General features: G+C 60.8%; 6 protein-coding genes across 6 annotated transcripts; 1 reads left to right on the top strand and 5 right to left on the bottom strand.

Annotated features, from left to right (window-relative positions):
- Positions 1-78: 78 nt before the first annotated feature.
- ACA1_053310 (serine/threonine kinase) lies at positions 79-6,911 on the bottom strand (the record flags this gene model as incomplete). The annotated part of the gene is given in 19 exon segments (XM_004343961.1): positions 79-477; positions 572-777; positions 849-1,105; positions 1,193-1,403; positions 1,421-2,812; positions 2,915-3,011; positions 3,144-3,520; positions 3,590-3,837; positions 3,926-4,073; positions 4,180-4,321; positions 4,415-4,513; positions 4,669-4,910; positions 5,014-5,363; positions 5,435-5,748; positions 5,900-6,208; positions 6,285-6,422; positions 6,522-6,582; positions 6,659-6,761; positions 6,854-6,911. 19 exon segments carry the CDS (start codon positions 6,909-6,911, stop codon positions 79-81), a joined length of 5,151 nt encoding a protein of 1,716 aa, XP_004344011.1.
- Positions 6,912-7,719: 808 nt separating this feature from the next.
- On the bottom strand, positions 7,720-10,835 carry ACA1_053300 (prolyl oligopeptidase; the record flags this gene model as incomplete). The annotated part of the gene is made up of 9 exons (XM_004343960.1): positions 7,720-7,922; positions 8,032-8,802; positions 8,926-9,106; positions 9,198-9,332; positions 9,446-9,561; positions 9,658-9,808; positions 9,904-10,161; positions 10,286-10,529; positions 10,657-10,835. 9 exons carry the CDS (start codon positions 10,833-10,835, stop codon positions 7,720-7,722), a joined length of 2,238 nt encoding a protein of 745 aa, XP_004344010.1.
- Positions 10,836-11,118: 283 nt separating this feature from the next.
- ACA1_053290 (Vtype ATPase, C subunit) lies at positions 11,119-11,845 on the bottom strand (the record flags this gene model as incomplete). Its single annotated transcript, XM_004343959.1, has 3 exons — positions 11,119-11,351; positions 11,429-11,587; positions 11,734-11,845. 3 exons carry the CDS (start codon positions 11,843-11,845, stop codon positions 11,119-11,121), a joined length of 504 nt encoding a protein of 167 aa, XP_004344009.1.
- A 641-nt stretch (positions 11,846-12,486) lies between these two features.
- Positions 12,487-19,534, bottom strand: ACA1_053280 (Eukaryotic translation initiation factor 4 gamma 3 (eIF4-gamma 3), putative; the record flags this gene model as incomplete). Its single annotated transcript, XM_004343958.1, has 25 exons — positions 12,487-12,507; positions 12,605-12,756; positions 12,859-12,991; positions 13,085-13,294; positions 13,403-13,513; positions 13,615-13,819; positions 13,911-14,134; positions 14,219-14,404; positions 14,507-14,783; positions 14,902-14,996; positions 15,034-15,050; positions 15,081-15,204; positions 15,310-15,569; positions 15,672-15,801; positions 15,903-16,128; positions 16,237-16,337; positions 16,448-16,819; positions 16,904-17,008; positions 17,086-17,178; positions 17,253-17,849; positions 17,871-17,986; positions 18,080-18,761; positions 18,895-19,115; positions 19,244-19,454; positions 19,481-19,534. 25 exons carry the CDS (start codon positions 19,532-19,534, stop codon positions 12,487-12,489), a joined length of 4,923 nt encoding a protein of 1,640 aa, XP_004344008.1.
- A 737-nt stretch (positions 19,535-20,271) lies between these two features.
- On the bottom strand, positions 20,272-22,670 carry ACA1_053270 (hydrolase, NUDIX domain containing protein; the record flags this gene model as incomplete). Its single annotated transcript, XM_004343957.1, has 8 exons — positions 20,272-21,141; positions 21,213-21,387; positions 21,496-21,605; positions 21,669-21,836; positions 21,910-22,041; positions 22,132-22,218; positions 22,333-22,469; positions 22,556-22,670. 8 exons carry the CDS (start codon positions 22,668-22,670, stop codon positions 20,272-20,274), a joined length of 1,794 nt encoding a protein of 597 aa, XP_004344007.1.
- A 781-nt stretch (positions 22,671-23,451) lies between these two features.
- ACA1_053260 (DCN1 family protein 4, putative) lies at positions 23,452-24,660 on the top strand (the record flags this gene model as incomplete). The annotated part of the gene is made up of 6 exons (XM_004343956.1): positions 23,452-23,606; positions 23,692-23,848; positions 23,911-24,002; positions 24,077-24,207; positions 24,328-24,516; positions 24,587-24,660. 6 exons carry the CDS (start codon positions 23,452-23,454, stop codon positions 24,658-24,660), a joined length of 798 nt encoding a protein of 265 aa, XP_004344006.1.
- Positions 24,661-24,856: the final 196 nt, after the last annotated feature.

Here is a 24,856-nt window from a genome sequence, read left to right as displayed (position 1 = left end):
AGTCTTCACCATCACCAAACCAAAAACAGAGTAACTTACTAATAAATGGATGTTTGGTGACTCCTTGGCTGGTCTCATCTAGATCATGGCGCCGGCGTCATCGGCGTCGAGGTGCTTGGCCAAGAAGGAGAGCACGTCGTCCATGCTGGGTCGCTTGTCGGCCGACGCGTGCCAGCAGCGCTTCATTACCTTGCGGAAGTCGGTCGGGCAATCGCCGGGGATGGCAGGGCGCCGGCCCTCGAGCACGTCGAGCGACACGCCCATGAAGTTGCGCCCGGCAAAGGGCTCCTTGCGCGTGACCACCTCCCACATGATGACGCCGAACGAGTACACGTCGGCCCGCTCGTCGTACTTCTCCCCGCGGATGATCTCCGGTGCGGTCCAGCACGGCGTGCCGCACCTCGTCATCGTCGCGTTCTCCTCCTTGATCCGCGCGAACCCAAAGTCCGCCACCTTCACGTTCCAGTTCTCGTCCACCTGTTCGCCGTGATTCACACACACACGCACGCACGCACACAGTGAGTGTCGTGTCTTGCGTGCCGTGTGTCGTGTGTGCAATTGTGGCGCGTACGAGGAGGTTGGAGGGCTTGAGGTCTCGGTGGACGATGACGGGCTGGAGCGAGTGGAGGTAGTTGATACCCAGCGCGGCCGAGCGCAGCATCTTGACCTTCTGCTTCCAGGTGAGCTTGATGGCGCTGTTGCCCAGCGTGTCGCGCAGGCTGCCCCGCGCCATGAACTCGGTCACGATGCACAGGTTGGGCTTCTTCACGCACGCGCCTGTCACCTCACCCCCCGCGACGATCAGCGCGTGCGGTATGCGTGGTATGCGCGGTGTGTGCGGTGCGTACCGATGAAGAGCACGATATTGGGGTGGTGCAGTTCGGAGAGGAAGGCCATCTCGGCCCTGAACTCGAGCATGCGGCGCTCGTCGAGCTTCTGCTTGATGAATCGCTTCACGGCCACCTCGACGCCCTTCCACTTGCCCCGCAGTACCACGCCGTAGGACCCGAGGCCCACCTGCTTGCCCACCTGGATCTCGCCGTAGTCGATGATCCACCGACACAGGTTGGCCGACGTCAGGAACGTGTCCTCCTTGAACATCATCCTATGTGTGTCGTGTGTGTCGTGTGTGTCGTGTGTGTGTGTTGCGTGTGAGACACGCGCGCATCGCACACGCTCGGTGGGATCGTACCCTTCCCCGACGACGGTTTGGAGTTCGCGTCCGCTTCCGGGTTCGCTGTCGGGCTGGCTGCCGCCGCTGCTGCTACCACCGCCGCCGTGCGAGGTGCCGGCGCCCGAGGTGGTCTTGTTGGTCGACGTGCCGTCGCCCCCAGCCTCGAGCGTCACCCCGCCAAAGAACCGCGCCTCCAATCCCGGCGTCTTCAATTCGAAGAGCTTCGATCCTGCACCGCCGGCCCACCATCATCAGACGTGTCGTGTCGTGCGTGTCGTGCAGGATACGTGCCATCCGGAGAATCGGGCATCTCGAACTTGCCGAGGCCCACCACGCTGCCCTTCTTGAGCTGCTCCTGGCTGCCGTTGCCGTCGCTGCCGCCCATCATAGCGGCCAGCTCGGGCGAGCCCTTGATCCGTTGGAAGGCGGCGTGGCTCATCACGATCTGGCCGCCGTGCGTGAGGGCCGTGATGCGGGCCGCGGCGTTGACCACCGGCCCGATGTACTCCACCCGCCGGGTCATCGGGTCGCGCACGGCCCGCGGCGCGCCCAGGTGGACGCCCATGCGCACCCGCAGGCCCCGGAACAGCACCCGGTCATCGGTGTCGCCCCACTCCTCGGCCGCGCCCGGGTGCTCGAGCAGCGCCTCGGGCCAGGCCACGCCCAGCAGGCTCCGCTGGACGTCGGCGCACCAGGCCAGGGCGTCGACGGGCTGCTGGAAGGCCATGCAGAACGAACCCTCGCCCGAGTTGCGGTCGCGCACGAACACCACCTCGTAGCCCCGGTGCCGCTTGAGCGAGTCGCGCAGGGCTTGGTTGTGGAGCAGGGTGGCGTCGCGCATGGCGGCCGCGTTGAACTCCCAGAGCGAGGCGGCGCGGGTGATGTCGGTGAACACGATCGCCATCTCGCCCTCCGGCGGCCGCACACCACCGCCGCCGGCGCCCGTCATGCCGACGCCGGACAAGTGCTTAGACGAGCCGGACGACGATGATGAGGAATGCGAGGAATTTGTGGTCGACGGCAGGGTCCACGACCCGAACGAGCTCGTCGTCGTGGTCGCCGTCGTTTTCGTTTTCGTTTTCGTCGTCGTCTTCTCTCTTTGCTCGCCCGAGGCCGACGACGATGAGGTGGAGTAGGAGGTGGCGCTGCCGGCCGTGGTGGTCGAGTCGCCGTGCATGGCCGAGAGGCGGGTCATGATCTCGAGGAAGGTGGGGCGGATGGTGGGGTCGTGGTGCCAGCAGCCGGTGATGAGATCCTCGTACTCGGCCGGGCACAGCGCGGCGCCGGCCTCGGGCATGCGCGGGCGGATGTTGTCCCGGATCACGGCCACGGCCACGGCTGCCGGACTGAGGCCTAGGTAGGGCTGCTCTCGGGTGAGCAGCTCCCACAGAATGACGCCGAAGCTGTAGACGTCGGCCAGGATCAGATCGACGTCGCCGGCCTCGTTGAGCACTTCAGGCGCGGTCCAGTGCACGCTGCCGGCCATGTGGTTGTTGTTCTTGCCACCGCCACCGCCGAGGCCGCCCTTAGGGCCGCTGATGTCCTCCTTGAACTTGGTGAGGCCAAAGTCAGAGACCTTGACGTTCCACTTGTTGTCGAGCAGCAGGTTGAGCGACTTGAGGTCCCGATGCACGATGCCTGCGTGCGGTTGTTAGACGCGTGTCCGATGGGGGGAAAAGAAGAACGAAGAGCGAAATGGAGCGAGACAAAGAACGAAGGGGGGAGGGGAGCAGTGCGTACCGGAGGAGTGGAGGAAGTGCATGCCCTTGGAGGCCTGGTAGGCCATCTTGGCCTTCAGCGGAAACGGAATGTCCGGAATCAGCTCGTTGTGCAGCAGCTGCATTGCAATCATTCCAACCATTTACCACATCATCACCATCATCAGTCTCAGCCGCCACAGAACCACATCATCACCATCATCATCAGTCTCAGCCGGGCTATATGGTGGACCACAAGGGGGCCAACGTACGTCGAAGAGGGAGCCGAGGGCCATGAACTCCATGACGATGCACATCTTGGGGGCCTTGGTCGACGCGGCCATGAAGAGGACCACGTTGGGGTGGCGCAGCGCGGTCATGACGCGCACCTCGTCCTTGAAGCTCTTCTCCATCTCCTTGGTGATCCGCTCCGAGGCCATGACCTTGACCGCCACCTCGGTGCCCTTCCACGTGGCCTTGTGCACCTCGCCGTAGCCGCCGGCCCCCAGCTGCTCGCCCACCTCGAGCTCGTCGTACTCGATCTCCCAGTCGTCGCTTCCGCTCCCCTTGCGCCGCACCAGCACCACGACCACGATCACCAGCACCACCAGCAGCCCCGCCACCACCGCCGACACCGGAATCACCGTCGCTGCGACAGCCGAGAGCGTCAGTGCGTGTGTGCGGCGGAAGTGTTCGTGTGTCGTGTGCGGTGGTGTACCCAGGATGGCGATGGTGGAGTCGCTCGAGCTGGCGCTGGTGGCGCTCTCGCAGTGCAGGCCCTCCCGGCCCGAGTCGCAGGCGCAGGCGTTGTTGGTGCAGGTGCCCTGGCCCGAGCACAGCTGACCGTCGTCGGTGATGCAGTTGGCCAGCGCGCTCACGGGCTGACCGGCGCAGGTGAAGGCCCTGAGCTGCCGCATGAAGCTGCGGTTGACCTCGTCGGAAGCCGTCGGCAGCACAAATCCTTGCCTAACGGCCGTTGTGTCGTGTGTGCGTCGTGCGTCCAGTCAGCGAGAGAACGAATCGGCGCAGAGAGGGAAAGAGCGAGAAGGCGAACCTGACGGCGTTCCGCAGGGCAAGAGCGTCGGTCTGGGACCAGAGCAGGAAGTCGGCCAGGGCGGCTGCTTTGTTGCAGTCGTCCATGCCCGTGCCGCGGTAGACCGTGGCCCCGAACGCTGTGATGGGCCAGCTGCCGGCTCCTCCGCCTGATGCGAACAGAACACAAAGCACAAACCATGGAAATGTAGAGAGAAAGTGGTCAGGGGATGCAGCCGGCCGCCAGGGGGAAGGACTGGGATCTGTGAGCTGTACCGAGGAGGATCGATTGGTAGGAGCGGTCGGCTGCGGCCGTCGAGGCGAGGTAGTCGTCGAGCGCGCTGAGCACAGAGGCGGTAGAGGGCGCCACCACCTGGCCCGCCGGGTTGACCAACGACGCCGAGCTGAGACCTCGGGCCTGAAGGGTGCATCCAACAACCCTTAGACACGGCCGCGTCGGCGCAATGACAGTTAATTGGAAGAGGAAGAGAGCTGGGGGGGGGCAGCGTACCGTGAGGATGTCAAAGTGCTGCCAGAAGATGAACGAGTAGGGATTGCTGTTCAAGAGGCTTGCCACGTTGGTGGTAGAGGTGTTGATGGATCTGTTGGTCTGCTGGATCGGGAATGACACGATCAACCCCGATCCCACCTGTGTGTGTGTGTGTGTGTGTGTGGAATCGAGCATCGGTCAGCCGAGACTGTGATGGTGTTGAACAACCACCAGCACCACAACCAGCACCACAAATAAAGCAAGCGTGGGCGAACCTGAGCGGCGAAGTCGGGGACTGTTTGGCTGAGCATCTGGGTGAAGAGCTGGGTGTAGGCCGAGCTCACGTTGTGGGTCACCACCATGATGTCCTGGTCCGGCAGCGCGGCGGCCACGTCGGCCGAGTTGAGGTCCTTGATGCGCTGGTCGTTCCACCGCGTCACCGTGTTGAGGTAGATTCCCGCAATAGTAGGCAAGTCGAGCACCAGCGTCTTGCCCTTCAACTCCGGCACATTGTACGCTGTTTGTGTTGCGGTTGGTTGGTTGGTTGGTTGGTTGGTTGTTATTGGATTGTGATTGTACACAATGCAATGACCAATCGGGAGAAGCCGCATAAACCATACCGGGCACGAGAGCGAAGGCGGTGGTGGGGACGATCTGCAGGTCGGACAGGAGGTCGTAGTAGCTGCTGGCCAGGCCGTTGCTGGTGACGCTGAAGTCGGCGTTGCCGTTCACGAGGCGGTCCTTGCCGGTGGTGGACGAGGACAGGTAGAACTTGGCCCGCGTCTGGGCCGACGACCAGCCCACGGCCCACGAGGTGAAGATGGGCAGCGGCGACCCGATGCCGATGAGGAAGGCCGTCGAATAGGCACGCTCGCCGTTGCACTGAACCGTGCTCAGGAGGTCCACGATCCGCTTCTTGAGGCTTGTGTCGAGTGGCACATAGTTGATGCTGGTCGCGTCCGTGCTAGCCCTGTATGTGGCCACAACACAAGTTGTTGGGAAAACGGAAGAAAAGAAGAGAAAATTCAAGAAACAACGGACCCGTCGTTGGTGTGAATCCAGGCCACGAAGGCGAGCAGCTCCTGGACGGCGGTGCAGTCGACGCCGGTCACGTTGCGGTCCAGGGCGAGATAGGTGAGGTAGGAGATGGGCCACGAGTTGGTGCCGTTGGCGTCGTGAATGTCCACCGAGAAGTTGCTGTGGGCGAATTCGGTCTGGAACTGGCTCATGGCCGCCTGCACGGTGGCCGTCGACGGACCCACCAGGCTGCCGGCTTTGTTGTACATCACCATGTGTGGGAAGCCCGACTTGATGGCATCGGCATAGCTGAGGTAGGTGATGCTGTCCTCATGAGCCTGCATTCCATGAATACCACCACATGTGGGTCAATGCGCTGGGCCAGCGCGTGATGCATTCAACAGGGGCGCGTCTCGTCCAGGGCAATGCTAGTGCGTGCGTGTGTGTGTGTGTGTGCTGTGATGCGTGATCGCGCTGTGGGGAGTGTACGCCGAGCCACACTTCTCTCTCGGCCGTCGAGACGCCGGCAGACTCTGCGGTCCCGCGCAGGGCCGGTGGCATGTCGGCAAAGTCCCGGCCGGCTGCGGCAAACAGCCTCGCGAAGTCGGGGCTGAAGCTCTCGAGCGAGCGTTTGACCACTTCCGTCGACGAGTAGGCGATGTTGTTGTTGTAGCCCAGGGTGATGTTGGTGCTAGGCAGGGACGAGGCCAGGCCCGGGTTGAGGTCCTTAATTCGTTGGTCGTTCCACACGCTGACGTTGCCCGCCCAGATCAGGCCCAGAGTCTCCCGGTCGATTCTCTGATTGGCCCAAACATTAACGAGGTCATGTAGACCAACCATCTGGTCAAAGATTGTCTTTTGGGGGGGGGCGTACCAAGCTCGCGTTGAGAGAAGAGAGGGAGGGGACGTTGTAAGCCATGACGATGGCCTGCCCCATGAGCGGGAACTGGATGAGGTTGCCGTACGCGGCGGCATCCTGATCCGATAAGAAGCGGTCCACACAGACGAAATCCTGCCCGAGCAACCCCCCCCCCACAAACATAACAGCTGAGCCTCTTGCCCGAGTGATGTTCATTTGGAGCAGTTGATCCAAATTGGATGGAGCGGGTACCAGTTCCCCGTCGGCGTACTGTTCCAAGCCCGTCGTCACGCCCGTGTTGGTGTACGAAATGCTGCGGTGCGAGAAGGCGGTCAACAACAACAACAACAAGTCGAGCAGAGAGACACTCACGCAAGTGGCGGCCAGACCTGACATCGTCCCGGGTGTAGATGTAGTCCGATTTCCACGACGCGAGCACGGACACGGCGTTCGGACTTCCCGCGCCAAACAGCTCCACTCCATAGGCGTCTACTGCACAGCATAGTGGGACCAGAGAAAAGGACCAGAGAGGGAGAATGGTGAGACTCGAAAGGGCAATGGGCTTTAGAGCGAAGGCGGTGTACCCTGATAGCAAAGAAGTAGTAGCACAAGAATAGACAGTAGCGCCTTGTAGAGCGACATCCTGAGGATGAGCGGTTGGGTGGTGATGATGGTGTGTGGAGTGAAGACAAAAATTGAATGAAGTTGGGAGAGTGGTTTTCAGCCTGCTAAAACCCAACGGCCAACCACTACTGGTTGGACAGACGTGGGGAGACGTCTTACCGTCGTCGCTGTGGGAGTTGATTTGGACCTCCGGAGTTGAGTCGAGCTAGGTCAAACTACCACACTCTCTGATCAACCAATCAGATCCGTCGGAGAAACAGCTTGCTGGGTGATGATCTTTGACTCTTGACCGGCTTGTATTTGTGGCATCATCCATCATGGCGCCGGATCGATCGGGTCCGCACGCACTCAAGCCAGATCGGATGCGCGGTGAGCACACACGCCAGACGAGAAGACCGCGGCTTGAGTGCGGTGATGGCTGCCCCAGGCGACGTTGGTGCCCCTCACCGTTGGGGACACCCAACTTATCATGCCTTGTAGAGGAGTCGTAGGCGGGCAGGCGCGTCAGTGCCGCCGTCAACCAGAGTCGTAAGCTTGCACTTTACCCGTCGCCTCGGTGGCACCACTTTGGCGGTCACTTATGAGAGGCGCAATAAAGTGAGCTCGAGCCAACGGCGCCTTCGCGTTGACCGCAGGCAAGTACCGCCGCGGGGTATTGGGCACGACGAGACACAGCACTTTCGTGCCAACCCCGGCAACAACGGCGCTACCCCAAGTCCTCGCAGTGCAGGGCGTAATCGTTGTTGATGATGCCGACGACGACGACGATGGGCGTATGTAACAGGCCGTTGTGTTCGTTTGTTGATGGTCATGACGGAGTCGTGGTTCAGTCGGTCCAGGTGAGGCCGAGGGTGCGGGCGATGAAGGTGTACGTGTCGGCCGCCTCCTCGATGGCCTTGCTCGTGGGCTTGCCGCCCCCGTGGCCGGCCTTGGTCTCGATCCGAATCATCAGCGGCTGCACCTGCTTCTCGTAGGAGCCCACCGTGTGCTGCAGCGCCGAAATGTACTTGTACGAGTGCAGCGGCACCACTGTTTGTGTTGTGTGTGTGTGTGTGTGTGGTGTCGAGTGTCGTGTGGCCAGTGACGCACAACGTGAGCCAACGCGATCGTCAGAAAGAGAAAAGGGGACAGGGCGTACCGCGGTCGTCGTGGTCGCCGGTGGTGAGGAGGACGGCGGGGTAGGTGGTGCCGGGGCGCACGTTGTGGACGGGCGAGTACTTGATGAGGTACTGGAAGTCGGCGTCGTTGTCGGCGCAGCCGTAGTCGGGCGTCCAGGCGTGGCCGATGGTGAACTTGTGGAAGCGGAGCATGTCGAGCACGCCCACCTGGGCCACGGCGCAGCCGAACAGGTCCGGGCGCTGGTTGGTGCAGGCGCCGACGAGCAGGCCGCCGTTGGAGCCGCCCACGATCACGATGCGCGCGGGCGACGTGTAGCGGTGCTCGACGAGCCACTCTGCCGCGCCGATGAAGTCGTCGAACACGTTCTGCTTCTTCTCGAGCGTGCCCGCCGTGTGCCAGTCCTCGCCGTATTCGCCGCCGCCGCGGATGTTGGCGATCGCCACCGTGACGTTGAGGTTCTGCATGAGCACCATGCGGAACGACGAGAACGACGGCTGGATGGAGATGCTGAACCCGCCGTAGCCGTAGAGGTACACCGGCGCGCTACCGTCGCGCGGCGTGTCGCGCTTGGAGACGACGAACATGGGCACCCGCGTGCCATCGCGGCTCGTGTAGAACACCTGCTCCGTGGCGAAGAGGCTCGCGTCGAACCCGGGCACCTGGATCTCGCGGAACGGCACCGGCTCGGTGCCGTGCTTCGACGTCCGATCGTACAGGAAGATCGTGCCCGGGTACAGGAACGACACAAAGTAGTAGAACAGGTACGACTCCTTCTTCTTGCCCGAGATCTCTGCATTCAAGCAAGCAATCAACCATCAGTACCATCATCATCATCATCGCCTTGGCGGGAAAGCAGTGTCGCTTTTGGCGGAAAAAATTGGCGGGAAATAGAGAGAGGGGCTGCGGGGAGTACCCTGTACGGTGCCGGGGGCGGGCATGGGGATGGAGAGGAGGCGCTCGCCGGAGACGAGGGCGTGGACGTAGAGCACGGTCTGCACGTGGTGGATGTACCCGAGGGCCAGCTTGTCGTGGTCGAAGCAGATGGCGTAGTCCAGCACGTCCTCGCTCTCCGCCACCAGCTCCTTCCACTCGCTCTGTGTAGGTCACGCCCGCACGACACACCACACCACACGCTCGCGTTAGCCCGACACGGCCCATTGTGGTGGCGGTGGAGGGCAAGCGTACCTCGTCGGGGCGGGTGAGGTCGATGGTGATGAGCTTGTTCTTGGGGGCCTTGAGGTTGGTCTTGAACCAGAAGAGGGTGCCCTCGTTGGTGATGTACTCGTACTGCGCCTCCCAGTTGTCGACCAGCTTCACCACCTGCGCCACACCAACCCAGTTCGGTTCGGTCCGCCAGCGACCGCCCCCCTTGATGTGAGTTGCTGCGGCTCTGCGACATCATCATCACGAGCGATGTTGTGGGGAACGCGTACAGAGAGTCCGTGGTCACCGCCGGCGGCGGGCTCGAAGCGAGCCAGGTCGTAGTAGTAGAGCTTGTTCACTGGCGCTGTGCCCTTGTGGTGCGTGAGCAGCAGGTATCGGCCGTCATCTATGGAGACAGTCGCCGTTCGAGCGTGAGTCGGTCAGGTCAGTGGCCAGGGAGCAAGCGAGCGCGGTGGAGGGAGGTAGGAGGAGGGGTACGGACCGGTGACTTCGACGCCGAAGATGAGGGTGGGCTCGTCGGGGGTCTCGAAGATGAGGGGGTCCTCCTCTTGGCTGGTGCCCAGCTTGTGGTAGTACACCTTCTGGTGCAGGTTGGTGTCCACCTCGCTGCCCGCCTTGCCTCCCTCCGTGCTCTGCACACGACACGACACGACACGACACGACACGACACACGCGACATCGTGTGAGTGTTGCGACAACGATTCGTGGGAGGTGGTGGCGCGCGTACGTCGATCTTGGGCGGAGGCGGGTAGCGGGCGTAGAAAAAGCCCTTGTCGTCGTGGGTCCAGGCGATGGAGGAGAACTTGACCCACTCGAGCTTGTCGGGCAGGTTGTCGCCCGACGCCACCTGCTTCACGTAGACTGTCTGCCAGTCGGACCCGCTCCGCTGGATGCCGTGCGCGTAGTATGCCCCGGACTCGGAGAAGGCCCGCGTGCCCAGCGACGCCGTACCATCTTCGCTCAGCGTGTTGGGGTCCATGAAGACCTACGCGCACACGACACACGCACATGGCACGACACGACACGACATTAGAAACGTAATCTCATGACACCTTGAGCGGCGACCATCAGCATCGGGTAGCCGCCAAGCTTGGGAGAAGAAAGAGTACGGTGGGTTCGGCGTCGAGGGTCTCCTGGGTGTAGAGCACGGACTGGTTCTGGAGGCCGTCGTTCTTGAAGAAGTAGAAGCGATCGCCACGCTTGAAGGGACACGAATACTTGGGGTAGTTGTAGACCTCCTTGAGCCGCTCGTGGATCTTGCCGCGGTAGTCGCACTCCTCGAGGAAGCCGAAGGTGAGCTTGTTCTGCTCTTCCACCCACGCACGGGTCTCCTCTGAGTCAGGGTCTTCCAGCCTGCCAAGGAGCAGAGGTCAGCGCCACATCGTGAGGAGGTGCAAGGAGGGGCTCTCAATCAATTGAGATCGAATGAGCTATGTGCACGTAGCGCAAGGTTGCAATTTGGACCTGGCGGTGTACGCACCAGCGGTAGGGGTCAGCGACGCCGTGCTCGTCGACAACGCTCTCATCCCTTCTGGTGTTGGGGTACGCCCACGTCTTCGCAGTATTGGAAGCCATGCCGCTCTTCTTTCCAATCTTCTTGAGCAAATCTTCGTCCGGTTTCAGATCTGAGAGATTGCTGTTGCTGCGTGTGCGATGCATTGTTTGGTAATCGAGTAAAAGAGAGTTCGCTGGTTGGTGGTCTCGCAACCCAACACAACACGTCATGGTTTGTTGGGCAACCCATCATTTAATGCATTGATGAAAATGCGATAATCTGTCACCTGCTGGTTAAGAGATCGCGGGAGTCGAGTAGGATTGAAATGCCTTTACTTCCCCAGAGCACACCATCATGTACAAATCCGCAACACCAGACAGGCGGTGATGATGTGGTGTTGAAAAATTGAGCTGCCGATGAAGCAGATCGCGTAGATAAGCAAGCCGCTTATTTGGTGGAGAGGATGAGGGCGACGATGAGGCCGTAGAGACCGAGAGCCTCGGCGAAGATGAGAATCAGGATCATACCAGTGAAGAGACGGGGCTGCTGGGCAGTGGCGCGGACACCAGCGTCACCGACGATACCGATGGCCATGCCGGCCGCAAGACCGGAAAGACCGACAGAGAGACCGGAGGCAAGGTGGGCGAAGCCACGGAAGGCAGTGTAGGCGGTGGGGGTGACTGTGGTCGAGTAGAAAATTGGAAAAATGAGCCAATGTGATCAAATGATTGGCCGGAAATGGACGGATACGACGTACCGTTGGTGGCAAGGATGACAGCAATAATGAGACCGTAGATACCGATCACACCAGCCATGACGACGGGAATGATGGACTTCATCACCATGTCGGGCTTGGTAACACCCATGGCAGCCACTCCGACGCCAGACTTGGCGGTACCGTAGGCAGCACCAAGGCCTAAGGAGAGATGCGACATTAGCGGGTGGTCAAGGGGTCGCCATCCGATAACAAATCTCCGTTTGAGTCACCACAAATTCGTCTAATCAACCGCCTCCGACCGATCTTATCGAAGGGGTTGGCCGCTGAATGGGGGTTAAACGTACAAGCGAAGACGAGGGCGGAAGCGCAGCCCATGAAGCCGAAGAAAGCGGCAGCGGCGGGGGTGTTGCCGTCATCGGCGGCCAGGAGGGCGGAAGCGGAGTGGAGGACGTCCATGGCTATCGGTGTGTGGGGGTTGAAGGATTTGAGCTACTAGACCGGTGCGGGCGAGGCTGGCTTCTTGTGCTGCTTGGGCGCGGACGAGAAAACGAGACAGAAAACGCCGCACAGGTGTCGACGCTTGGCCAGGCCAGAGAACTCTACTCCTGTTTCGTCCACCTCCGTGCCATTTACCACCTGCCACGTCATCCGACACCTCAACTTTGGTAAGGGAAGTGCGTCATTTTGAGTTTTTGTAGACAACAGGCGCACTTCCCGCCAGAACTCTCTTCCGCCTTTTCGCCCCTCCGCCTCTTCGCTCGCTTCTCTCCTCTGCCAGAAGGGGGGGTGAGGGTGAGGGTCTTCTTCCTTCTTCCCTTTTCCCCACTACAGCCAGAAAGTGGCCCCACGGCAATCTTTCAGAGCTCTCCCCAACTCCCGTCGTGTTGATGAACTTAGTGTTGTTTTTTCTTTCGCGGGGGCAAATAAATAGTAACATTGAGCCTTGGGTGAGGAGCGCTGAGGAAGACGGTTCGGTGTGAAGAGAGGCACGCTGTCGTTGTTGGCCGGAGCACCGCCGCGGTTGTTTGTTGGCGGCGCCCGCCTGTTGTTCTGTACAAGCGGCGGTGAGAGGTCCTCTTCGTCTCTCTCTTCCAAGATTAGTGGGCCTCCTCCTCGTCCTGTAAGTTGACATGTTCACAACGGGCGCGGGTAAGACCTCAGCTGAGCTTCACTTGAGCTCAAGGAAAGAAAGTGAAGCGAAGGTGGTGCAAGCACCTTTTCAGCGAGCACGTTGAGCCAGTTGGCCAGCTGAGCGAGGGCCTGGGACTTGCCGAACGAGTCCTGCTTGTCGGCAGCCCACTCGCGGAAGGCCTCCTCATCCACAACCTCGGCGTCGTTGAGCACCTGGAACAACCGCTCCAGCAGTCCTGCACACATAGCACGCGTCAAGTCAAGCGTGAGCGTTCGAGATCGAACAGAGAGGCAGGCTGCAACGGTGCCCGAGGGAATAGGTGCGCGAGTGGGCGTACCCTCAGGAAAATTCTGCTCAAAGCAGAAGCGCTGGACCACGGACAGGCAGTCCACCTGCGCCTGGCTATCCGACAAAAATTTCTTCAACAGAGGCGCGTACTGCTCGAACAGCTTGGTCTCCTCCTCCACAACCTGGTTGATGGTTGGTTGGTTGTTAAATCGCGGTCACCAAACACGCGTATTACAGTGACAGGAAAACGTGTGTGTGTGTGTGGGGGGGAGCACCTTGTCGTGCTCGCTGATGGACTTGGTGCGGGCGGCGACAAACTCGAGGAACAGGCGCGTGAGCCGCTGGGCAAACTCCTCGTCGCGCGAGGCCTCCCTGGAGACGTTTTCATCGATCCACTTCAAAATCTTCTCCGCGTCGTCTCCGCTCGCGAGCATCGCCTGCAGCTTGCCGTGAGCCCATGCGACAGGGAAGACCGTGTCCAAGTTCTGCACGCGCGCAGCAAGGACCAACACACAGAAGATACAGAACAGCGTGGTCAGCGTGGTCACCATCGATTCCCAAAGTTTCGCTCAGCCCGGGCTGCATAGGCGTACGTTGACTTGAAGCCACTCCGAGATGCTCGTCGCGTTCCGGCTGCTGGTCTTGAACATGCTGGTGATATCCCAACCGGCCTCCTTGACGAAGTCCCGGGTCTCGCCGATGCTCTGCATTGATCGACCCACGTAACCGTACGTCAGCACGCGCACAATAAGAGAATGTGGTCCGACGCAGCTTCAGTGAAGGCGGGGGCGACGCGAGTCCGTACGGTGTTCTCGATGTAGAAGTTGAAGAGGCCGACCAGCACGGAGATGGCCGATCCGCTCTCCACGAGGGGCTCCAGAGCCGGCACGACGAAGGAGGCGTCGAGGTAGTTGTCCAGGAGGGCGCTGCCCATGAACTGGCCCACCACCTTCGGGGCGAGCGGGGCATCCAGCTTAATGTCATCCAGCTGCTCCAGCACCAGACGCAGACTGCACGCGCACAAACCGCGTCAGCCGGCCGCAAATCGGAACACGCACGAGATGTAAAAAAAGAAAAAGAAAAAGAAAAGAAAAGACGTACCCAGCAACGAACTGAGGGGCGGTGATGGTCGACTTCTTGGTGAAGTGGGTGATGAGCTGAAGGAGCATCTCGCGGACCACTTCCTTCTTCTCGGTCGCCATGACGATGATGGCCTTCACGAGGTGGGGCTGGAAGCCAGTGGCCTCGATGTCGTCCACGCACTGGCGGGCCTCGTCCTCGTCCTGAGTGTCGAGGAACTCCTCCAGCAGCAGCTTGATCGATTTCTGAACAGATTGGGAGGAGAGAGACATGAGCCACATATACGACATGTGACTGTTGAAAAGAAGCGAGCGCGCTAGGAGGCGTACCTCGGTCTCCGGGTCGAGCGGGCCAACGACGGACTCGTCCTCCTTCTCAGCGCGCGACCGCGGGGAAGGCAGAGGCTCAGCCTTCTCGGCTCGGTCGCCGCCGCGGGGCGAGGGCTGCGGCTCTCGTCCCTCCCTCGATCGGCTGCGGTCTCGCGATGCGGGCCTGCCCGCTTGCCTGGACTCGGCCTGCTTGGTGGAGCGGCGGCAAGTTGAGCGTCAGCGCCAGTGCCAGCACTTCATCACTCCGAACCAATCGGAAGATCGCAAACAAAGCAGCGTTCGACGTACCTGGGGCGACTTTTCGGAGATGTCGGAGAGGGCGGCGAAGATGTTGCCCTTGGCCGGGGCCGGCGCGGGGCCGGAGCCCGGGCGGGAGGCAGGGGTGGCGTCCCGCCGGCTATCCTGCGGGCGTTTGCTGACGTCGCGCCAGCCTTTGGCTCCCGTACCGCCCATCGTCGGACCCATGCGCGACTGGTTGGGACCCAGCACCACCTCGCCCGACGACAGCGTCACCGGTGGGCCACGCTCGCTACCACCGCCTCCGCCGCCGCCTCCACCTCCACTCCTGTCACCGCCACCGCCGCGATGACCACCTCTTCCCACCTGCGAATACCCGAGCTCAGGTAAGCGACACACGCAATTGCGTCGTGGCGGTCATGGGTGTGATTTAGGGCGCGACTTACCGTTTCCCATCCTTCGGCATTACCGCGAGGGCCTCCGTGAGGGCCGTGCGAGGGTCCGCCAGCGCCAGCCGGGCGATACGCAGCACCGCGACCGCCTGACATATATCCAAGTAAGCGATGGGGCGAACTAACCAACTCGCCCGACGTGGCTGTGGCTAGATTGGAGGGGGGGGCAGTACCAGCGGGAGCAGGAGCGGGCTTGTGCTGCTGTTGGGGAGCACCACCGCGGCCTCCGGCGCCAGGCTTGGCGGGCTTCTCCGTCACCGACGAGGTCCACCTGTTGGCCCTCAGATCCAGCACGTCCTGCAGTGCGGCGACGTGAATAAAAGAAGGTGCGGTGAGAGGCGAGCGCTATGTGTGGTGGTGGGGGGGAAGTGAGTGGAAGAGAAAGTAGAAGCGGGCCGGTACCAGGAGGAGGAAGCGGATGCGCGAGGGGATGTTGGGGTTCTGGGTGAGGTTCTTCATGCGCTTGAAGTAGGCGTCCATGTAGCCCTTGGCCTTGGGCACGTCGAGCACCTTGCCGATGGTGTTCATGAGCTTGCACAGGGCCTCGAGGTCGGCCTCGACCGGGTTCTTGATGTCGCCCAGCAGTCGGCGGAAGACGCACTCGTGCATGATCTTGTCCGTCAGCATGTGCTCCTTGTACAGCTCACCGATGAACACGATGTCTGCGCGTCACACGCGGGGAAAGAAAAAGAAGAGGGTCAGCAGCTGCGTAGAACCGAAAAAGCAATAACCCGGGTCGTTAACGAGATGCGGGGTGCGCGTACTGCCGATCATGCGTCGCTTCTGCTTCATGTCGGCCTCCTCCTTCTTGAGGGGATCGTTATCCACCGTCTCGTCGTGCGGCTTGTGCTCGAAGGCCTCCTGGCAGCGGTTCAGCAGAATTCGCTTGAAGGTCTGCGCTCGTGGCGGAGAATGAACGTCAGAACGTTAGTCTCGAGGCGTTGACCCCATGCGAACGGGCAGTGGTTGCCGAAGGGGTTGGAGGGTGTTGGTACCTGAGGCTTGCCCTCCTTGTTGGTCTCAAAGGTGGGGCAGTTCTTCTCGAGCACGCGGCACAGCTCGGCGTACATGGTACTGAAGCCGGGCTCGGCAAGCGCCTTGTCGAAGATGATGTTGATGATCTCCCTCAAAATTTCCACGTCCGTGGCCTTGGACTTGAGCAGATCCACCATCTGCTGACTGAGCGGTCCGAACTTGTCACCCGTAAGCTTGTTGAGGATGCTGCAGCGCCCCAAGAAAGCCACCCACACCACTTCGTCAGCCACACAGCACACGAGCTAAAAAGAAAGAATTCTTTCTCACAGCTGCGGGGATGTATGTATGTCGTACCTTCGAACTTTACCGTAGATCTCTTCGTTGTCGTCGCCTCTGCGACGGCTTGGCTTCCACACAGACGGATTGTCGGTCATGGGGGCGACCGGCTCCGGCGGCTGTGAGAATAAAGAAGAAATAAATAGGGGGGAGGGGAAGCGTGGTGAGTTAACGTTACACAGGCATCAGGAGCACCCCGAGGCGGTGGGAGGAGGCGTGGGCGACGTACCGGCATGATGCCAGGGGGCGGGGTCTCTCGGCCGGGGATCTTCTTGGGACCGCGGCGGATGGGACCGCCTGGCGGGCCGCCACCACGACCACCGGGACCACGGGCGATGGGAGCAGCCAGCCCGGGGGGTGCGCCGAACTTGCCGGGCACGGGAGCGAACGGCATGCCGGGCATACCAGGGCCGCCACGACCACCGCGTCCGGAGAACTGCTGCTGGGCGCCACGCGACCACTCGCCGCTGCTGCCCATGCCGCCTCCGCGGCCACCCTTGCCTCCGCGGCCTCCGCCGCCGCCGCCGCCACCCTTGCCTTTGTCCTCGTTGCCCAGGATCACCTCCACCGACGGCAGGCCCTCGGGGCGCTCGCGGCAGTACTAAATACAATGCACGGAGAGGTACGTTAGCCAACGACGATGAAAAAGATACGGTGCAAGGGGAAGAGAGGGGGGGGGCAATACGGTCTGGAACTTGAGGAGGAAGTCACGGTCGTAGGTCCTCTTGGTGCCGGACCCGTTCCAGGAGGCGTCAGCCTGCGGGTTGATCGTCGGCCTGAACGATCCCGGCTGGAAAAAAGGAACAAAGGTCATGACTCTCCGTCGGTGGGAGGAACGGGCAATCGTGGCGGTGGCAGAACACGTACAGCGTTGGAGCCGGCGTAGGTCGGACGCAGGGAGATATCCTTCTGCAGCACCAGGTCTTCCTTCTCCGCCTTGACCTCCCAGTCATCATCGTCCTGCTTTTGAACAAAAGCGGGAAAAAAGCAGAGTCAGCACGAGGAGCAAAGCGGCTCCAGCGGACGAGGCGTACCTCGGTCTCGGCAGCCTTTTCTTCGGCCTGGGGCTCCGCCTCGTCCTTTTTGGCGGGCTCCTCGGCCTCCTTCTTCTCCTGGGGCTGGTCCTCCTTCTTGTCGGTGCTCGAAGCGACGACTGCCGCCTTCGACTCGCCTTCGTCGCCCTTCTTCGAAGAGGTGGCCTTGCGCGATCCAGACTTGGTCTTCTTGTTGTCAGCCGACGCCTTCTTGCCGCCGTCCTCGGTCGCAGCAGCGGGCTTCTGTTTGACGGTCTTGCTGGGCTCCTCAGTGGCCTTCTCGGAAGTGGGCGCGGCGGCCTCCTCCTCCTTGGTGGTGGGCTCCGCTTCCTTGGCAGGCTGGGGCTCCTCCTTGGCAGGCTGTTCGGCGGCTTCGGCGGCGACCTTCTTTTCCTCCTCCGTCTTGTCCTTCTCCTGAGCAACGGGCTCGGCCTTGACTTCCTCGGCCTTGGCCTCGTCCTTCGTAGGCTGGACCTCGGCAGGCTTCGCTTCAACCTCCGCGTCGGTCTTCTTCTCGGGCTGCTTCTCCTCTTCCTTCGTGGCCGCCTCGGGGAGAGGGCTGGCGCCCTCCTTCTCCTTCTCTTCTTCCTTCTCCTCCTTTTTGTCCGCTTCCTTCACGGGCGCGGCGTCGGTGACGGCGGCAGTCTGGTCCTTCGCAGGTTCCTCCGCGGTGGCCTTAGCCTGCTCGTCTGCTGCGGCGGCGGCACGCATCTGAGGCGGCGTGGTGATCACGACTGCACCGGGAGTGGGCATGAGTGGCTGCAGCGCCGAAGAAGAAGCCAAAAGAAAGAAAGAACAGGGAGAAGACGACGGTGAGATGGACGTACTGGGAGAACTGGAAGGCTTGTCGATGATGGGGATGGCAGCGCTACGCCCGGGCGCGTAGGGATGGTTGGGCGCGAACTGCTCGGAGTCGCTGAAGTCGGCAGCGCCCATGTCGGGCTTGAAGGGCGGCGCCTGACGCGAGGGCGACGAGCCTCCGGGGGCGTAGGGGTGACCCATGATGCCGCCGGTCGGTCGCAGGCCCGAGCTCGGGGGCGAGTGCTGGTAGGGCGAGGTGCCGGCCGAGCCCGAGGATTCACCGGGCAAGTCGTCCTTGGGAGGCGAGGTGTTCACCTCTTGGCCCGTCTGAGGGTCGATAATGGCGATACGGCTGCTGCGGCGCTTCTGTTGAGGGATCTGAATGGGCATCGAATGCGGGGGCGGCATCTGTTGCATTCCAGGGCCACGCGGCATGTAGGGACCGCGGCCAGGCACGAATGGCGGCAATCGATGTCCCGGCACGTAGCCGGAGGGGGGACCCATCGGCTGTTGGGGACCCATCTGAGGGCCGCCCACCTGGCCCGCATGAGGAGGAGGGCCGCCCATACCGCCCTGGGGCGGGCCGCCCTGAGGGCCGGGGGGCACTTGAGTTCGGCCATGCGTGGGGGGCTGGTAGATGGCACCGCGCGGAGGGGGAACGCCACCCTGGCCAGGTGGCGCGTAGGGATGCGTTGGACTCACTCCAGGCTGCACGCCAGGAGGAGGCTGCGGGTAGTAGGGCGCACCAGGAGGGGGCTGTAAATCGCGATTGATGAGAATTGGCCAATTTTCGCGTAGCGAGAGGGAGATGGAACGAGCAAATGAGCGATTCACTACGTACATAGTAAGGAGCGCCTGGGAAGGCAGCAGGGTTGGGCGTGGCTCTGGCTGGAATAAATATGGCGGCTTGCTTCTGCTCCTTGAGATTGGGTGGAGCGGATTGCGTGCGGGGCGGGATTCCACGGCCGCGACCTCCTGCAGGCGGAGGAGCGCCGGCGCCGTTTGTGAACCCGACGAAGGGAGGAGCGGGACCCTGGCCGCCGCTGGCCGCCACGGGCGGTCCTGAGTAGCGAAGCAGGATCGATTAGCAAATCAATTAAAACAATGAAAAAAACAATTAAAATAAAAATATAAAATCAACATCTACACATGCAGGGTCACGTGCGGAATGGGTGGTGGGATGCACGCACGAGGCTGGGGAGCGTGTGGTGAGGGCGCTTGGATGGCAGCAGCGTTGCCTTCGGCGGCGGCGCCACCTGGCTGCGCGGGTGTGGGCTGGGCGCTGGCTGAAGCAGTAGTGGTGGGAGTGGGCAGCTGCTGTGCGCCCGCGCCAGCTGGCGCAGGTTGCGGCACCGCGTTGCTTGTGGCGGGCGTGACCTTGGGCACGTAGCTCTGCGTCTGCTGCTTGGGCGCTGCGCCATCCTTACCATTTTGGGCTGGAGCTGCGCCGCCAGCTGGGCCAGCAGCAGGAGGTCCTGCATCGGTAAGCACATTTTGATCTACATGTGAGCTACGGAAGTGAGAATCGATAGGTGCAGCTAACGTCGACGTACTGGTAGATTTGCTGCCCTGTTGAGCGCCGTTGCCGCTTCCTGGCGGGTTCTGACGCCTGCACAAGCGATGGAAACGGTGGTGTTAGAGATTGATAGATAGATCGAAGATGGATCAAAATGTCAATCTATGTTTCGATGAAAGCTGGAATGTTGAGCAAGAGAGGAGCAAGTGCGAAACCCAGCAGCTCCCCTTGTGATCCATGCGTGGAAGACGTACGTCTTCTGCTGCTGTTTGTTCAAGCTCTGGCCTCGTCCGCCGCCACCTCCACGGCCGCGACCTCCTTTGCCGCCTCGGCTCACAAACTGCGCTGCATCTGGAGTTGGTGCTGTGCTGGTTGATGGTTTTCCCTGATGGGACATGGATCTCTGTTCAATTATGAGAAATTGCAACAGGAGGAAGGTCTCTTGGTCCTCCCAGCTAATCTCGAGTAGCTGAACGCAGAGGCCACGAACAAGAGAAACACTCGAGAAAAAAGCCAGACGCCCAACATTCTCCGCCTTTTTTCCTCGATTACTCTTTTCTTTTGAATTTCTTCTCGCACCACGAAACTTCACTGACAAAACCGCCTCCTTAAAGCACACTACATTCGCCCAGCCAGCTTGGTGTTGTCACTTGCAACAACTCTGTACACACACCGGCCGACAGCGCACCTCTTGGCGACACCTCACGGACCGCGCAAAAGCGCCTGCAGACCCTCCAGGATCTGGCTTCGCGTCTGGCCCAGCTGCGTGGTCTGCGGTGGTGGCTGCGGCTGCATCGGGCCTGCCTGTTGCTGCTGGAGTGGTGGGCCGCCGTAGTGCTGCTGCTGATGGGGAACCTCTCCGGATGGCGGCTGCTGTGGTGGTGCATACTGCTGCTGCTGCTGAGGGAAAAAGCTGGTGAACTGCTGTTGTTGATGCTGTGGCTGTTGTAGCTGCTGATCGGGCAGGAACTGGGGTGGTGGCTGCTGTTGCTGTGAAGGAGGTTGGGGCTGATGATACTGCGGGGACGGCGGCGGGTGATAGAAGGGTGGTGGCTGCTGTTGCTGCTGCTGCTGGTGGTAGGGCTGTTCCGGTTGCTGAGGTTGATACTGCGGCGGCGGTGAAGGCTGCAGCGGAGGCAGGAGGAAAATTTGCTGCTGCTGCTGCGGCGGCGCGCCGAACGAGGAGGGCGGAGGAGAGGGGCTGAAGGCCGACTGAGGCGGGCTGGGGAGCTGCTGTTGCTGTTGTTGTTGTGCCATTCGCTCGCCGACTGCCTTCTGCAGGGCCTGCTGGAGGGCTTGCAGGGCGGAGGCTGGCTGCGTAGCGGGCGGGGAGGGACCCATCGGCTGCGGCACGTAGAGCTGCTGCTGGGGTGGTGGGCCGCCGTAGTGCTGCTGCTGCACGGGCATGGGCATGGACGGCGGCGGGGAGTAGATGGGCTGTGGCGGCAGTTGCTGTTGGTGGGGCGTGGGCGGCGCCCCGGCCGCCCACTGATCGGGAGGCGGCAACTGGTGAACAAGCGGAGGTTGCGGCTGAGACTGGGGCTGCTGCGGTTGTGCATTGGGCGCCTCTCCCTGGTCGTAGAAAAACACGTGAGCACAGGGCCGAGGCACCAGGTTGGAGGTGCTATGCCGGACCCATGTACCTCGAGCTGTTTGAGTTCCATTTCGGCGCAGGTCTTGAGGTGGCGGGCCATGTGCAGCTGGCGCCCGGGCATGAACCACATGCCGCACAGGGGGCATCGCTTGCAGCCCTCCTTGATCCGGCGCAGCTTGAAGGCGATCCCGGGATAGGCGTCGCGCCCCTCGGCGTGCCCCGGTCTGCGAGGAGATTGCACCGTGTACGATGATGAGAACCACGAAAAGCGCGGGCCGCGCATTCAACGAAAGTTTCGGCCGAAGAGCACGCCATTGATTCAACGTGCGTACCTGCCCTCGTCGTCGTCATCGTCGTCCGCCTCTTCGGCCCCGTTCTCCCTCCCGGCGGCGTCCTTCTCGTCCTTTGGCGGTTTGTAGTCGGCGATGCATTGTTGCAATTTCTGCGGCAGCGGCGAGCCAAGGTGAGTACACTCGCACAGCTCTAAGCCAAAGTCCGAGCGTACCTCGGCAAGGGGCTTGTAGTGACTGTTGAGCTCCGCCAGCATGCCGACGGGCTTCCAGGCGATCTCTTCGATTTCGTTTCGCAGCTGCGGCGCGAAAGGTGTGTCTCGCGGCACATTGGGAATGATGAAGAAGACGGCCTTGCGCTTCCCCACATTCCATTCAATGAGCTGTGCGTGTCGTGCCGTTGGTCGTCAGTAAAGCGAAATGGCGCGTAGCTCGAGCCATCTAGGGAGTGGGTACCAGCTTCTCGTCGATGCGGTCGGTAAGGTCTATGCCGAGCTCTTCGAAGACCTCCCTGATCGCACACTCCACGGCGGTTTCCTTTTCCATATCGAGCGCGGGACCCGCGGCCTCCTCCGCTTCGCCCGGGCCCTACAGACGACGAAAGCGACATCATTGAGTAAGACGTGACACGTGGTGACCATTGGCGCGCAGCTTGACTTGCTTCGCTCTCCTGCGTACCTCCTTCTGGCGTGCCTTGGGCACGAACTTGGCTTTGCCCTTGGGGAAGCCCCAGATGCTCGTGCCGATGCCGCGCACCATCACGCACTATGTGGCCAAGCACCGATGACGTTCAGCGCGTGTTGCGAGTGCCGTGCGGTGTGTGTGTGTGTGTGCGCGTGTGTGTGTGCTCAAAAAACGCGTGGAGGCGTGCAAAGGGACGGTGGGTGCCTTCTTGAGCGTGGAGTCGAGGAGGATGGCGCCGTAGCTGTTGAGCGTGCGCTTGTACTTGAGGTACCAGTCGGCCATGTCCCGCGGCGAAGAGCGAAAGTTGCAGAAGGGCGGCTGCTCTGCCCGGCCTGCCCCAAAGACTGACCACCGCCAGAGAAGCGCGTCAGCGGCACGCGCGACTGGAGGAAGGAGGAAGGAGAGAAGGAGTGTGTACACAGCTCCACGAACTGCTTGAAGGTCACTGCAGGGAAGACGTCTGGATTCTCGGCAGCGTAGAGATCTTTGTAGTCCCAGAAGGCTTCTTCGAGGGTGGTGCACAACTGCTCCATGTTGCTGCACTTTGCTGAGCTGAAATGCTTCCTGTGGCAAGAGTGAGAAGCACGTCGGTGGCACACGAGCAGGAGCAGCAAGAAGAGGACCCCTCCTTCCGGGTGCGAGGGCGGGCAGGATGGAAAAGACAAATGTTACCCCGCGATTTCATCCAAAACATCTTGGACCTCAAGGTTGAACGGGCCTGTCGCCGGATCGCCCATTAACTGTTGAAACCCGCTGTGGCCCATATGCTGCCCGTTCCCGTACGGGTGGGCGTGTTCGGGATGGTAGGACGTCTTCCTTTTCATTATTTCCTCTACTCGCTTCTTTGCTCTTAATTAATCCAGGGATGTGGGATGACTGATTTGTGTGAGAATAAGAGGGCAAAATTTGGTCCAAGGCCGTGGCGCTGCAGCCCCCCCAGAGATTGAACAGAGCTGCGAGAGAGATGAGAAAATGAACACAACAGAAAGGTGCTCGGCCTTCACGTGTGCAAATCATTTACGGTCGACTCTGCATAGTTGTGCGTTCTCCGAAATCAGAACGAAATAGCTGTCGGCTAAGAGGGAAGGTGCGTTGCGATATCCTGGGTGTTGGTTGCGCCAGCAGCTGTCTTCGCTCTTCTTCCTGTGCTCTCTCACGCCCTGCAATCATCCTGCGCCTCAATCAAAACATCTCGAGCAGCTTTGATTTAGAACGAAGCCACGCTTGGTTACTGCAGCGCAGAGTTATTTCGCGCGGCTCCCTGCTCCATCTTGAAAAGACAAGAAAGTACAACATCGCATAGAAGTAGAAGAGATGGGAAACACCAAGTCGAAGAAGCCGGTGAAGGCCGCCGATAGGAGTCCTGTGAAGGCTGAGCTTTCGCAACCTGCCAAGGACTCGCCAAGGCAGGCTCCTCCCCAAAATCCGAGTGCAAAGCCCTCTACGCCATCGTCATCGAAGTCAGTGGGGTACATTCTCTCATCACATGGAGTAGTACGATTTGTCCTATCTTGCCAATGGCTCATCTCTCTTCAACCTGCCTTTACAACAAAGAACCAAAGCATCGCAGAAGGAGGATGGGCAGGCCTTCTCGGCGAAGCGGTTAGAGGAGGTGTTCAACAAGTACAAGGAAGAAGGAGAAGATGAGCCCATGATCGGCACCACGGGAATGGAGAAGTTTTGCCAGGATCTAGAGATCGATCCCGAAGATGTACGATTCTTGCTCCATGATTTCTCCGCAACCCCTCTCATCTCCCCTCCACCTCCATTCAGGTCATTACTCTCGTAATCGCCTACCATCTCAAGGCTCAACAGATGGGCTGCTTCACAAAGGAAGAGTTCATGAAAGGATTTGAAGCGCTTGGGTACCCCCCTCCCCCTTTTGAGTGCGTACGCACACCGCTGCTCTGCCTTATGATGCATCCCCTTGTCTGGACAGGCTCGACACTCTGGACAAAATCAAGAAGCACATGCCCAAATTCCGCGCCGAGCTGGACGATGCCGTCACCTTCAAGAATATCTATCGTTTCACATTCGATTTTTCCAAGGAGCCGCAGCAAAAGTGTATAGGTAAGTGCTACTCACACAACCCAAACTCCATACAACAAAAGATGCTGCGTGCTGATGCCACGGGTGCTGCTACCACCGCCAGCCTTCTCTTGCTGATCGTTACCGTCACCGGGTGTGCAGATATCGAGATCGCGCAGGTCCTTATCGGCCTGCTGCTCGTTGACCGCCATGCGCTGGCCAGCTCCTTCCTCGAGTTCCTAAAGCAACAGGACTCGTACAAGGGCTTGAATGTGGACCAGTGGACAAGTCTGCTCGAGTTCTGTAAAACGATTGACGTCAATTTTGGCAACTACGACGAAAACGGCGCCTGTACGTATCCTCTCCTCCTCTTCTTTCCCCTTCATCCGCTCATGTTCATCGCTCTTCTTCCTCTTCGCAGGGCCATGCGTCTTGGACGAGTGGGTGACGTGGGCGAAGGAGAAGAAGGAGGGGGAGGAGGGAGCCGACTCATAACCCAGCAAGCCACACCTCCGGCACCTGCGCCCTCTTTCCACTCAGCCGATCCTTGTACGCGGGCTCTGTGGCCTCTTCTCCCTATTTGTGTGAATATCTCTTCTATCCCCCTTCTCTCTTCATCATCTTCGAAGCCACCGACCGCCGCACCTGTTAGCGTTCTTTGCTGTAAAAATGCTCTTACTCCCCCGAAGTA

Source organism: Acanthamoeba castellanii (assembly GCF_000313135.1).
Source record: "Acanthamoeba castellanii str. Neff unplaced genomic scaffold scf7180000084594, whole genome shotgun sequence".
In the NCBI taxonomy this organism is placed as follows: Eukaryota; Discosea; order Longamoebia; family Acanthamoebidae; genus Acanthamoeba; species Acanthamoeba castellanii.
The sequence above is the reverse complement of the archived record's forward strand: the minus strand, read 5'-3'. Positions and strand labels throughout refer to the sequence as shown.